Here is a 13672-nt window from a genome sequence, read left to right as displayed (position 1 = left end):
CCAAAATATTCACTGGACTGGATTGGACCAGGTCCATTGGTAATTGACTCACATTGGACTGGACCGGATTGGACCAAATCCAGTCCAATTGACACTCCTAGGTTAGGGTTGGTGTTTTGACCAACCTGATCCAGCTTCATATTTGCATGTATAAACATCATATAAATATGTATTTACGCACGTACTTAGGTATATGTGCATTCACCATTCATGCATACATAACCTGTATATATCTAGATATTTATATGTTAAAAATGTCCTTTTGCACATTATTACGCTGATATTGAATTAACATGTACCCTTTTAAGTATAGGAAATAAGTACATTTGGCAAAAGGAAGTAGAGAGGTCGGGCCAACCTGAACCCAACCCAAAGTTTATGGTTTGAGGCCCTGCATCACCAAATCGAATCATCCAAGACGATTCCTATTTTAAGAGGAGGAACAATAATTTAGTCTAGAATCCCATTTTGATATAAAAAATTGAACAGAATCTAAAGAATCCTATTTTCTGATAAAAAAAATAGATATGATTCGGTAGTCGATGCTGTCAGGTGGCACTCACTTGAAACAGCTATCAAATGTGGCAGTATGACAAACTTGAATCCTAACCTGCAAGTACTAAAGGCGTACTGTGGCAGTATGACACTGAGATGTGGAGTGTTTCGTTGGAACCTCTTTCTTGATAGCCTGCTCTATTAAAATGAGAAGCAGGGATTCCTCTAAATGGTTCTCAAGTTTATAGTTTCATAGGATAACATAGAACCTAGTCAGACTACAAATTTCGGTATGGATTTTGGGTCTTCCTTCACAGTGTTTCCTACTACAGCTGCACAAAGAAAAGTGTTTCAACATCATTAGCAAGAAATGAAGGGAACTACAAGTTATGGTGTGAACAAATGGAGTATCTATGTGCTTACTGATCAATAAAGACAAAGATATCTAAACAACATATAGTCAGGGCCACATTTAGCTACAAATGCACATATAATTTCCAGTTTCAAAAAATTCCACTAAGTCAAGAATTACGCTGTGAAGGAGATCTGGAAGAAGTGTAGTATCATATTGCCAGATGGCTAAAATTTCAACCAATTCCTTTACAAAAATTCTAACAAAGCAGGATTGCTATATTTTACACCAAATAATAATAGGGCAAGGAACAAGGGCTCCAAAAAGTCTAAGTTACATGTCCCACATTTACCGAATTCAGTAACTGAATGGGAAAGAGAAAAATGCAATACCTGTTTATGAATTCATTCCCATGGTTTGTTTAAATTTTGTCAGTAAAGGATAAATACATGATTATTTGCCAATACCTCCTTGAGATAATTTAACTAGGCAGAAAAAAATCCTACTATTATTGAGGGAAAATAAATCATCTCTTCCTTGAGATCTTTGTTCATATACCTCAAAAAAAAAAAAAAAAGAACCAAGAATAACTTCTTATGTTTTACATCGGTTGACTCCAACAGCCACTAAACTGAAAGCTTCTATGTTTCATAATAGAGGGTTTCACACACATTCTGGATTTGTTTAAATACATGACTTCCTAAAATTAGAAATCTAATGAACAATTTAGGGTATTGCCAAGCTTCCCATAGAAACACTTTGCAATGACCTAACTACATAGGCTTGATGAGCTAGCTCATATACTCAGGATTGAAAACAACCATGCAAAAGATGAAAGAAAACATGATGGCCTGTCCAATTGGGATGCAGAACATCCATTTTGCAATTACTAAACCAACCTTTTTATCAGAAATTACTAAAACAACTTTACATGCCATAAATTTAGAAATTCAACAGTTGTTGGTTGCTATGGATCCTAACTGCTTTGGCCAGTGATTTTGCTTCTCTATTAGAAGAGCTGATACAAATTCATAAATGCTGGTACCATATTGGGGGTATTGGCAAGCTTTGTGCAAGTGAAAAAGTGACAAGGAATGTAATAAGTTCATTGCTGTGACGGATACCTTCAGGAAATCTAGCTCCTTTTCATAAATCATAGAGACCACATGTCTTGAAAACCATACAGCACTGACAAAGAATATCAGTTCATTTTCTTTTACTTTTTCCTTTTCACCTTTCCTTCTAGCATATGCCATCTAGTAGATCTAAGCTGAAGCAGTATGACAAAGACAGAAAGTAGTATTTAATTGACAAATACCAAAGTCTTATGGCAGAAATGTTACTTCTGGTTTTAGATCAGGTGACAATGCATTCTTACATTGTAGCTTGACCAACCCTAAATGTGGGTACAACATCCAAGCTGAAGGTCTCTAGGCTCAACCCATGGAGATCAAACCATGACTCCTGGACATTTTTCATTGTGCCTTTTCCTCCTCAATTGCTCCTGTTTTCATGGAATCTAGAATATCAGTTCCTTTCTTTTACTTTTTTTCCTTTTCACCTTTCCTTCTTGCATATGCAATCTAGTAGATCTAAGCAGAAGCAGTATGATAAACAGAGGAAGTAGTATTTAATTGACAAATGCCGAAGTCATATGGCAGAAATGTTACTTTAGATCAGCTGACAATGCATTCTTTGTAGCTTGACCAACACTAAATGCGGGTACAACATCCAAGCTGAAGGTCTCAAGACTCAACCCATAGAGATCAAACCATGACTCCTGGACAAGTTTCATTGTGCTTTTTCCTCCTCAATTGCTCCTGTTTTCATGGAATCTAGAAAATCTAGGTTGTCTCAACCTTACATGTTTCTATGCACGCAACAATCTCTATTTATGAGGCAATCCTGATTTTGAGCCTTTGTGGGCCATGTAATAACAAATTCATTGATCATATTTGAAAAGATGTTATGGTCCTAATGGAAAACTGTGATTAAACACAGTTATTTTCAATGGGTTGCTCTTCCCGACTGTATCAATCAACCTTTATTTTGGTAGTTTCTCTTTGAAATATCTCCAGGCTTCACTATCCAACTCCAAAACCAAAAATTGACCACTGGAATAGGCCAAAGCTCAAAACATAGTATTACACAATGTTTTAAAAACTGACCAAGAGGCCGAACCATTTTTGTCTTTGGGTTGCTTTCAGCCTCCGGGTCGTGGGTCACCTGTTAAGACCGTGCCACATCAGCGTCCATATATTTTAAGTATATATAATTATATAATTATATATGTGTATATATATATGTATAAATACATATTTCATCAAAAATAATGTATAATTATGTTTTAGATATGATATATGTATTATTTTATATTTAATTTATGTTTTTAAATTCAATTTTAACTTTTTTGTTTACAAAAAATATTAAAAATTGCTATTTGAAGCCACAAAAAGGGGTTTTTTCACGAAAATAGTGGGACAAGGAGCCTTGGGATGCCTAGATCTCGAAAAGTTGCCCAAGATAGTAATAATAATAATAATAAAAAACTCAATCAGACATCAAAGTGCAAAGTTATGGCCTCCCAAAGACTACATACATAATTAGTATGCAACCCACGACCTTATCACCAGGTTGACTAGGTCAATGGTCCAACCATCCAGGTCTGGTGATTTTTGACATTTCTCTAGGTTTTACTCAAACCGAACCCAGAATCTTGACCAGGTGACGATTCGAACAATTCAACCGGCTAGGTCAACAATGGGTTGAAAACACTGATATTACATACCATCTTCACCACATTTATTAGCACACTTAGGACTTAGCCCCAATCATAGTTTAAAATGTCCCTAATTTCCCTATTATTTCCATGGCATATTTTCTGTTTGTTGAAATGGTGAAGTAGCAGAGTAAGACAAGAAGAGGAGAGCAATGTATGGGCATCGATATATGTCTAACTGGCCCTAGGACTGCCAAGATGTCTCCCCAACAAATGTGCAATATCCAGAAGTAAACGTCCTATTTCCAATTGATCCATCCCAATCAGCACCAGTATATGCATCTATTTCAAGTTTATTGTGCCTTTTGAACAGGATTCCTTTCCTTAGACAGGTCTTTAAATACCTAAGGATCCTTTCAATTGCTTTCATGTGAGAAATCTTAGGAGAATGCATAAACCGATTGACAACATGTACTGCATAAGCTATATCAAGTCAAGTAAGGGGCAAGTATATCAATTTTCCCACCAGCTTTTGGTACCTTTCTTTATCGGAGTAGTCCTCACCAACAGACTCCTGGAGACAATGGTTTTGCTCTATTGGTTTTTCTGTTAGTCGACTCCCCATCATGCTTATTTCCTCTAGAAGATCAAGAACATACTATATATATATATATATATATATATATATATATATATATATATATATATGCCTTCTTGTGACCTTGCAACTTCAATCCGAAGGAAGTACCTCAGATGGCCAAGATCTTTAATCTCAAATTCAAATGGCAAGAACTCCTTCAATCTTTTTCTCTTTCGGATCATTCACTGCATTTTTTTCATCAATAACAATAAGCTTTATTAATGAATAAGTTTTGTGAAACTTTAATTACAAAGGGGGAGCTCCCCAACAACAAAAAACAAAGAAAGAAGTTAAAAATTAGCCCAAAACAAAGATTCCCTAAATGCCCCTTGCTTGGCTAACCCATCAGCAATTGAGTTAGCACTTCTCTTCACCGAGTTGTACTTCACCTCAATATCCCTACTTAGCCATTTAAGTTTTTTCTTTTCATTATTGTAGCTCTACAAACCATTGTTGTCTCCCTTCAACCACCTAATCACCACCTCTGAGTCCCCTTCAAGGACCAAACATCTAATGTTTAATTCTCTTGCTCTTTGGAATCCTTCTAGAACTGCAAGAATCTCAGCCCTAAGAGAGTCACCCTCTCCAATTGGGCCTAAGAACATGGCAGTAATAACCCCATCCTCATTCCTGAACACTCCCCCAATCCTAGAAGGCCCTGAATTCCTTAAGCTACTACCATCAAAATTCAGTTTTATGAATCCAGAGGGAGGAGGGGACCAAGAGAGCCTAGGATCCTCTTACATTGGGCAGAGGTAGCTATCTCTTTCCAATTTCTCAATAAGTCAGCCATGGAAAATTCTAAGAATAGCTCCACAGGTTTCAGCCAGTGAGCTACCCTTAAGTGTATCAATTCCTAATAAGTTTTTTGTGGTCATTTCCTTGTCTGAAAAGATTTGTGAGTTTCTCTATTCCCATACAAACCAACACACTGCTGCCCTAATGCTTCTCCACGTAATCTTCCCTCTTTTCTTAGGCCATCTAAAGAACAAAGGAGAGAACAAACTTTGCACACTCATGGGGGGATTCCAAGTACATCCAAAAAGGGAGAAAGCCCACTCCCAAACAGTTTTAGTAACCGAACAAGTAACCATAAGGTGGTAACCCATTTCCCCATCAACTTTGATTACACCTATTGGGAAGTAAACAAGAATTGGGTCTCTTTCTTTGAAGCAAGTCATTTGTGTTAATTCTTTCTAGGAAAGTTTCACAACAAAAACTACCAACCCAAGGAGGAATGGGCTTGCTCCAAATCTCTTTAACAAGGAAGGACAACCCAAAGAACGAAGCACAAGAGAAAGAACCGAAGGAGGAAGGGGTCCAAAATCTGGTGTCTTCCTTACTAGGGTCCAAGAAAACATTTTCAAGGATCGCTAGCAGAGACAAAATACAACCTAAGTCTATATCCCTAATTGCCCTTCTCAGGCTCAAGTTCCACCCAAAACATGAAGTAGATTCTGAAGGAAGTCAAAAAAAAGGAGATGGGTTCATTGGGAAATTGGTCCACTAGAGGTAAGTCCCCAACCCAAGGTTGCTCCCAAAACTTTATTTGATTACCAGAGTTCAAATCATACCTGATCCAAGGGGAGAAAACTGGAAGCAAATCATGAATGGCTTTCCAAGAAGAAGCATCTGTAACCCTTGCCATAATTCTTGGATCCCAATCGTTCTCTTCCAGCCCATGTATGCTAGCCACTACCTTTGGCCACAATTTGTCCCTTTCCAATGGAAACCTCCACAACCATTTCCCCAACAAAGCCATGTTTCATTTCCTGATATTCCTAATCCCAAGCCCTCTTAGCTTCTTACATCTAGTTACCACCTCCCAACTCACCTTGTGATCTTTCTTCTCCTCTCCTAGCTCTCACAACAAAACCCTCATTACCTTTTCCACACTGTTAGAGACCTTTGTGGGAATCTTAAACATTGACTAGAAGTAAGCAAGAAGGTTAGCTAGGGTAGACCTAATCAAAGTGACTCTCCCCCCTAAGGAGAAATAATTTTTCCTCCAAGAAGCAAGCCTTTTCTCAAATGTCTCCAATACCGAGTTCCAAAAGCTCTCATTCCTCGGGTTATCTCCTAACGGGAGGCCCAAGTAAATCAAAGGCCAATATGAGATTGCACAAACTAACACACCTGCATGTTCACTTACTTCCCTCTCCTCCAAAGTCACTCCCACCATACAACTCTTATCAAAGTTCACTTCGAGATTACACATCTATTCAAAGAGTTGTATTGCCAATTTTAAATTCCCTATCCAATTTATGTCCACACCTTCACAGAATAGGATTGTGTCATCTGCAAACTGCAAGTGCGTAAATGGTACTTCCCCCCTTTCTACTCTCCATCCTTTTATTAAGTTCCTCGAGTCAACTCTATGGATCAATCTCCCTAGGACATCTGCAATCAAAGTGAATAGAAAGGGGGAAAGTGGATCTCCTTGTCTTATTCCTCTCAAGGTAGGAAAGAAGCCCATTACAATTCCATTCACCAAGATAGAATAGTGGCAACTCCTAACACAATCTCAGATCCATTTACACCATCTGTCTCCAAAGCCAAAACTTCTCAACACCTCCACCAAGAAGGACCAATAAACTAGGTCATTCTCTAAGTCTAATTTACAAAACACTCCCTTCTTCTTGGATTTCCTAAAGCTCTCCTTTTCAATCAATATTTGATCAATGATTTGCCTTCCCTTCACAAAAGCTCCTTAGTTGGGTGCAATAATGGTAGGAAGAACTTTCTTTATCCTTAGAGACAACACTTAAAGCAATTATCTTATATAGACTATTTACCAAGCTAATAGGTCTAAAATCCCTTGGTTGTGAAGCCTCTTTCTTCTTTGGGACCAAAGCAATGACTGTGGAATTTAGACCTTAATTAATTATTCCCCTTCTGTGAAACTCCTCAAAAACTGCCACAAGATTCTGCTTCACAATATCCCAACAATCCTAATAAAATGCCATTGTGAAACCATCTGGGCCTAGAGCTTTTGTCCTATACATTGAGAACATTGCTTCCTTTATCTCCTCTAGATCAAAATTCTTATTTAACCACTCTCCATTCTCCACACTAAGAGTTGGCCATTCTAAACCCTCTCACTTAAAGGCCCTCTAAAAATAGATTTAAAATGATTTACAATGGCATGCTATTTCTGCCAAGTGGGATATGACTACACTTTTAACTTCCAATTTTGAGATGAAATTCTTTCTTCTCCTACCATTTGCCATAGAATGGAAAAACCTAGTGTTTCTATCTACCTCCTTTAACCATTTACATCTGGATTTTTGTCTCCAGCTTATTTCCTCATTAAGCAAGAGATCCCCCATCTGCCTCCTCACACTCCATCTCAACTCCTTGTATTCATCTCCAAAAGATCCCCTTTATTCCTTCAAGTCCAATTCCTCTATCTGCTCCATCAAGATCTGCTTTCTTTCTTCCAAACTCCAAACGGTTCCACTCCGTTATCTGGGATTTTAGGAATTGAAGCTTCTTGTGGAATCTCATACCCTCCCAATCTACTGACGGATTAAATTGCTCCCACCATTCTCTGATTTTCTCAATAAAGCCCGGATGGATCAACCACATATTCTCAAACCTAAGGGGGCAGGTCCATTTCCTTCTTACGCATCACCATAGGCTAGTGGTTTGAAGTGAGTCTAGGGAGTGCCCTAGAAGTTAGATTACCCCAATGATCTTCCCAATCTGTTGAGAACAAAAACCTGTCCATCTTAGAGCATATCGGGCTTGATTGTAGGTTGGACCAGGTGAAATTATTACTTTGGAGTGGAAATTCTTTAAGCTCAAAAGTATTCACAAACTGGTTGAATTTTCTCATACTAGTTGTCACTCTCTGTCTAGGGTTGTTGGTTTCCTCTACGAATCTCACTACACTAAAATTCCCTCCCACACACCAAGGTCCTTCTCAAAGGCCCTAATATCGGTCAATTCTTCCCACAATTTCTTCTCCTGCCTATAGTCATTGGGGCCATATACATTTGTCAGAACCCATTCAAAATCATCTTCCACCTGAGGCTCCCCACGATGCAGCAACCACCCACTTTATCCCCCTAAACCTCCAAATGCTTCTTGCCCATCTACTATCGAAATCAATTCTTTTGGACTCCTGAATTAACACCACATCCGGGTTAAACTTCTTAATCACCTCTTTGATAGTTGCTCTCTTCTTCGCACTACCCAAACCCCTCAAATTCCAACTTAGGATTCTCATATCAACTTTGAAACTCAACTCTAGCACCACCAAAGATCTATTTAACCCCTTTCCTTCTATCCCCTCTCACCCCAAACTTCTTATCCCCCTCAATATCTCTTTTTAACCTCTCAACTTCACTCAGTTTTCTTTTTTTAATCTTACTCTCCTCCTTTTTTTTTTTTTGTAGAAAGGCTTTCAGATCATTTGGATTCTTCAATTTACATCCCAACTTTCCTACAAATTCTGCTATTGAATCTTCCGTACTAGCCTCACCTCTTTCTATATTTTTGTGCTCTCTGCTCCTAGTCATCTCCTCGATTCTCTCCATTGCATACCATTTCTGTCCCATTTATAACCTTCCTCTACAATTCATTCTTTTCAACTTCACCCATTGTGCTCTCAATGATTCCCCAAATTCTTTTATCCCTACATGTTTCCTTCACCATCTCCTCCCCTTCTCCCCCTGAAGTCTCAATGTGGCTTTCTGACCATGGGCCTCTGACTCTGGACTAGGAAGGGAGTCTAGAACAAGGGACACAGAATACTCATCAATAACAAAAATTAAATTTACAGAGTTGGCAAAGTTACCTGAGTTCGACTAAGGATTAAGAGAAAGGGGCATAGGAGGATAGTTGGTTGTCAGGCCCTGTAATGAATAGTTGGAGTTCTCTGTCTCCTTGTGTTGGAGGGAAATATTCCCCGTCATTTGGTCCACACAAAGACCGCTTCCCTTACCCAATTGTTTACCTCTTTGTGATGCATCATTATTCAGTTCTGGGTTAACATGAGCTATCTCCTTCTCAGCTTCTTGCATAGCAATAAAACTTGGTAAAGGCTCGTCCACTTTTGGGCATTGGGTTTGCCCCCCACATTTTTGGGTATGAGTGGTTGTGTTAATGGTTTCTGTTATGTTCAACTTAACCTCAACATTCTCTTTTTGTTCTCCCACAATATCTCCATGAAAGAGAGGCTCCAAATTTAGGGTCTCCCTATTTTGATCTTCTTGGAGTCCTTCATCTTCCGTACTCCCTAAACTTGAGGCCTCATCTGAACTCTCCTCCTCAAATTCACTCTCTAAACTGCAACTTATCCACCATTGGTCTTCCTCTTCCCTTTCTTCTATTATATCCCTCAAGTAGCGCAGATTAGGACGATCAAATGCTCAGGGAACGGGTTTCTCTTTCTGTTCGTCGTTTCTGTACCAGTTTCAATTCAGTCGAACCTTTCTTGGAAGATGATAGATGGGAATTCTCATCTACCACCTCCCTCTCCCTTTCCTGACGCACGTGACAACTTAAGATATCACGTGGTCCACTAAAAGTGCCATGTGGTCCAACATCCCACCGGCTCAGATAGAGCACCTCAGTTGAGACCAACTGAACCAATTCCCCCTCTAGCCACATCAGCATAGGAAGGACCACCAGAACATTGTCTTTAATTCAAAAAAAAATTGAACTAATTTCGTTAAATGGGAGACGTCAAGTCTGGTTAACCCCCTGCGATTGTTCCCTATCTTCTTTCACTCTACCACTCAACAAGCTCCTTGGGTAATCCAGGTCAAACAAGAGTTGGGGGTGTGTACAGAAACGAGGAAGGAAAAGTCTTAGCCCTTTACTCGGGCTCAATTGGGGTGGGAAATTCATTAAGGGCAGAAGTAATGGCCTTACTTCAAGGTTTGAAACTGGTGAAACAATGGGGAATGCATCAATTAGAAGTGGAAGGAGACTCCGAGCTGGTAATAGGGTGGATGCAAACTAGAAACCTGGGAGTGTGGTCTCTTAGACAGCCTTTAAGAGAGATTATTAGCTTAGCAAGGGAGATTGGGGTGCATTTTAATTGGGTAAGAAGGTCAGAAAATGGAATGGCTGACACTTTAGCTAAGCAAGGAGTTACTAGGGAGGCTTTGTTTTAGGCCTGTTTGTAAGCTTTTGATTTTCTTTTTCCATCCATTTTGTGGGTGGTAAGCCTATAATCTTTTCAATTTCTAATGAAAGTTGTTGTTTCCTATCAAATAAATTAGTTTATAAACACAAAAAATGAATATTTTTCTTTAATAATGTCTATTTTATAATTATGATCTAAAAAAAAACAAATAAAAGTATTTTATTACACAGTATGAAAAACTTCTTGGCAACTGGGCGAGGTGAGCCTCCAAGGGCGCCTTGTCGCCTTGAAAACTATGTTTCCAAGGACTGCCCCCTTCTTCAAATGACAATAGAACCTATTGTCTTCTCCATTTGAACATCTAAGAGCAGCGGTGGCAACTTTCCCAGGACTCACAGCTTCGGGTGCGTGAAACCCCATCGTTTAGCCCCATTTTCTTCATGCTATTTGCTCCATTTTGTTCAATTCTCCAACCCCTTTTCCTTCTCCCATGTTGTTTTTGGATCATAACGCCCTGATTTGCAATGATGGGTTTTCAGATCTAGAACTTAATCCATAGTAGTTGGCAGCATTCTCTGTAACAATAAGTTGTCAACCCTTTTTTATTGTTTTTCTAGCTATTTATACATATATTGTTAGGGCTATAATTGTTATTTCCACAAACATAAGTACTTATAGGATAGGCGACTCACCAAACACTACAACACAAATAAGTATAAATGGTTTGGGAAAAGTCCTCCCAAATACTAATATGTACTTATTTAAATAAGTATTTAAAAATAAGTAAATATTTGTCAAACCACTTATTCACCAAACATAGCCTTAAACCCTCTACTCAAAAACCCACAGACATTTCGAAACTACAGAAAAAATCCCAATATTCACTATGGTCATTTGATATCATATTATAATAGATCAACAAATTCCCTACTTAATTCCAAATGGATTGACCTTTACTTTCAAATTCCTTCCTTATTAGTTCATTGAATCACTGATAGCATTGGATCTCACTTCCTTTTCTTCCCACTACATACAGAGTTGATTACTAAGTTCGTCAAGAAAGCATCAATTCTCACTTGAAGTACAAACATGCTTCAAAAACAAAAACAAGCACCTTCTTTAGCCAAAACCTCTACCAAAGCCTCATCCAACTAGAAGTAATTGGAATCAGCTACATGAATCTACCTAGGTTTCCCACTCTATCAAAGGCCAAATACCTAAATATTACAAGGTAATTGTCCTACTAGAGTTAGTTCATTTAACAGGCCTGTGCAGTACTGATCTAAAATTAGACCATCCAGCACAGCTGAGCAGAGTTTAAAACAATATCAGCTCGTTCTGAAGAAGCTCCAAGTATTACTACAATGGGGCTATATCCTAGATGAGGAAGATATGAGACGGGTTGTCGACTGTAATGAGTCCGAATACAGTAGAAAGGACCAAATTCTCAGAGATGCATTCTATCTGCTTACTTCATTAGAGAAATTCTCAAACATTGAATCAATGCACAAATTTCCAGACCAAGTAAACAATTACTGTATGAAATTCCCAAACATCCACAACAGAAGCCCCTAAACCCTAAAAAGGCCACAGGAAGAGGGTCATGGAGAAGGAGTTATCACCTGGCTGCGTGGGCGCTTCACCATAGATGGCTCTGAGTCTGGAGAGAGGAACCGGGCAGACCCCATCAGTGGCTTCGGCGAAGAGTTTCTGCTTCCAATCCCACATGGCCTTCTTCATGGCTTTGTTGGTCCTGAGGAGGGAGTCCTTCTCGGCTTCAAGGGCTTGAATGTCCTTCTGCTGGTTCACTGACCTGATTGTCAACGCCGCAAACGATGCTACCAGGAATACGTTGATCACCGTATTATTGTTTACTCCTCTCATCATCTGATCCACAACCTTGCCTACCCACTGCATCTCCACCTGATTCAGAGTTGAGACGTCAGTCTCTCCCTACTTCTGCCTTCCCTCAATAGATCATATGTTTGGGGTGATCATTTCAGACCCCCGGGTACGGGCCCACAAATTTTAGGGCCGGGGCTAGCCCACTATTTCAGGGCAAGCCCGTGCATATTCATTTATACTACATTCTAATATTCAATTTTCTAATATTTGAAAAATAACCACAAAAGGGTTTCATGGTTTTAGATGAAGAACTAGGGTTTGAAAAGGGTTTATTTTGATTTTCAAGGAAGACGATGACCAATGTTTTTCACAAATTTAATAGATTTTTTAAGGAATATTGGAAAAAGATGGGCAGGGTGTCAATAGAGTTTCAGTTAATTTCCAAGAAGACAATCAGGATTCCTTTGGGGTTTCAATTCATTTTTGAGTAAAAATAGACGAAGGATTGATTATATATAGGGGAAATTTTCTTACAAACCCAATAAATCCAAGGTGTATCCACACCTAGGGGTGTTCATGGTCCGATTTGGTGAGGTTTAGAGAATATCTCATACCAAACCATTAAATTACAGTTTGGAAAATTCTCAGACCCAACCAAACCATTTTGACATAGAAATCAAACCAAACTAAACCGTTTTATTATAATTTGATGTATTTTTTAATACAATTTAGAGACTTTGCATTAAAAAATTTAATTAACTAAACATGAATAACATAGATATCAATGTAGTAAAAAATTAGAGCATGAATAAACATTCTCATATAAAATATATAATTGAGCATTCATACTACTAAAAACATGCATATATATTTAGAAATATAATTAATAAATAAATAAAACCTAAATTTTGTGTCCAAAATTATAACAGTGATTAATATTTTATCTGTCTCCCAAATCTAAATTCGAATTCTTGTTATTGTACTTCCAGAGTTCTAGTTCCTCAGTGTCTACAATTGAATACAGATTAGAGAAGAGATAAAAAAAGCTTAGGGCTCTTCTTTCTCAAATAATAGAAGAGAGGAGATGGGAAGATAAGAGAGATTGCATCAACTGGCGGCGAGTCGGAAACAATGGTGGGGACTATCGGATGAGGGCGAATATGACAATGATTGAATGGACAACGGTGAGTCGGCGATAATGTGGGGCGGCGACAATGGTATTTTGTTTATCTTAGATAATGAAAATGTGAGAGAGGATGAATGGCCATTTAAGGAAGAAAAACTAAAGAGAAAGGGGCCGTGGATAGGGTATCAAAGAGAAGAGAAAGAAAATTAAGATTAAAATTTAAAAGTTAACCACAATTTCAGTTTAATTTGGTTCGATTTTACGGTTTGAACCGTATAGTGAACAAAAAATTGATGTCAAAACATCCTCTTTTGTTGTTATTAGATGTCAAAAGTTACATATTTTAGTAGGAAAACTTTAAAAAACAAAAAAATTAGGAATCTTAGTGGATCAAGTTA

General features: G+C 38.3%; 1 protein-coding gene across 3 annotated transcripts; it reads right to left on the bottom strand.

Moving 5' to 3' along the window:
• Window positions 1-246: 246 nt before the first annotated feature.
• LOC148852058 (uncharacterized) lies at window positions 247-13369 on the bottom strand. 3 transcript variants are annotated; one of them, XR_016099348.1, is made up of 3 exons: window positions 11926-12352; window positions 564-827; window positions 247-425 (listed from the first exon to the last, which is right to left on the bottom strand). XR_016099348.1 is itself a non-coding variant. In XM_088945251.1 (2 exons), the coding sequence occupies exons 1-2, from the start codon at window positions 12218-12220 to the stop codon at window positions 769-771; spliced, it is 354 nt and encodes a 117-aa protein (XP_088801377.1). In that variant the 5' UTR covers window positions 12221-13369; the 3' UTR covers window positions 247-768. The 3 variants fall into 3 exon arrangements, 1 of the variants encoding a protein (XP_088801377.1); XR_016099349.1 differs by having other exon boundaries at window positions 611-827; XM_088945251.1 differs by having other exon boundaries at window positions 247-827; window positions 11926-13369.
• Between the last annotated feature and the right edge of the window lie 303 nt (window positions 13370-13672).

Source organism: Nelumbo lutea, chromosome 5 (assembly GCF_056320005.1).
Source record: "Nelumbo lutea isolate HS-2025 chromosome 5, American lotus-T2T, whole genome shotgun sequence".
In the NCBI taxonomy this organism is placed as follows: domain Eukaryota; kingdom Viridiplantae; phylum Streptophyta; class Magnoliopsida; order Proteales; family Nelumbonaceae; genus Nelumbo; species Nelumbo lutea.
The sequence above is the reverse complement of the archived record's forward strand: the minus strand, read 5'-3'. Positions and strand labels throughout refer to the sequence as shown.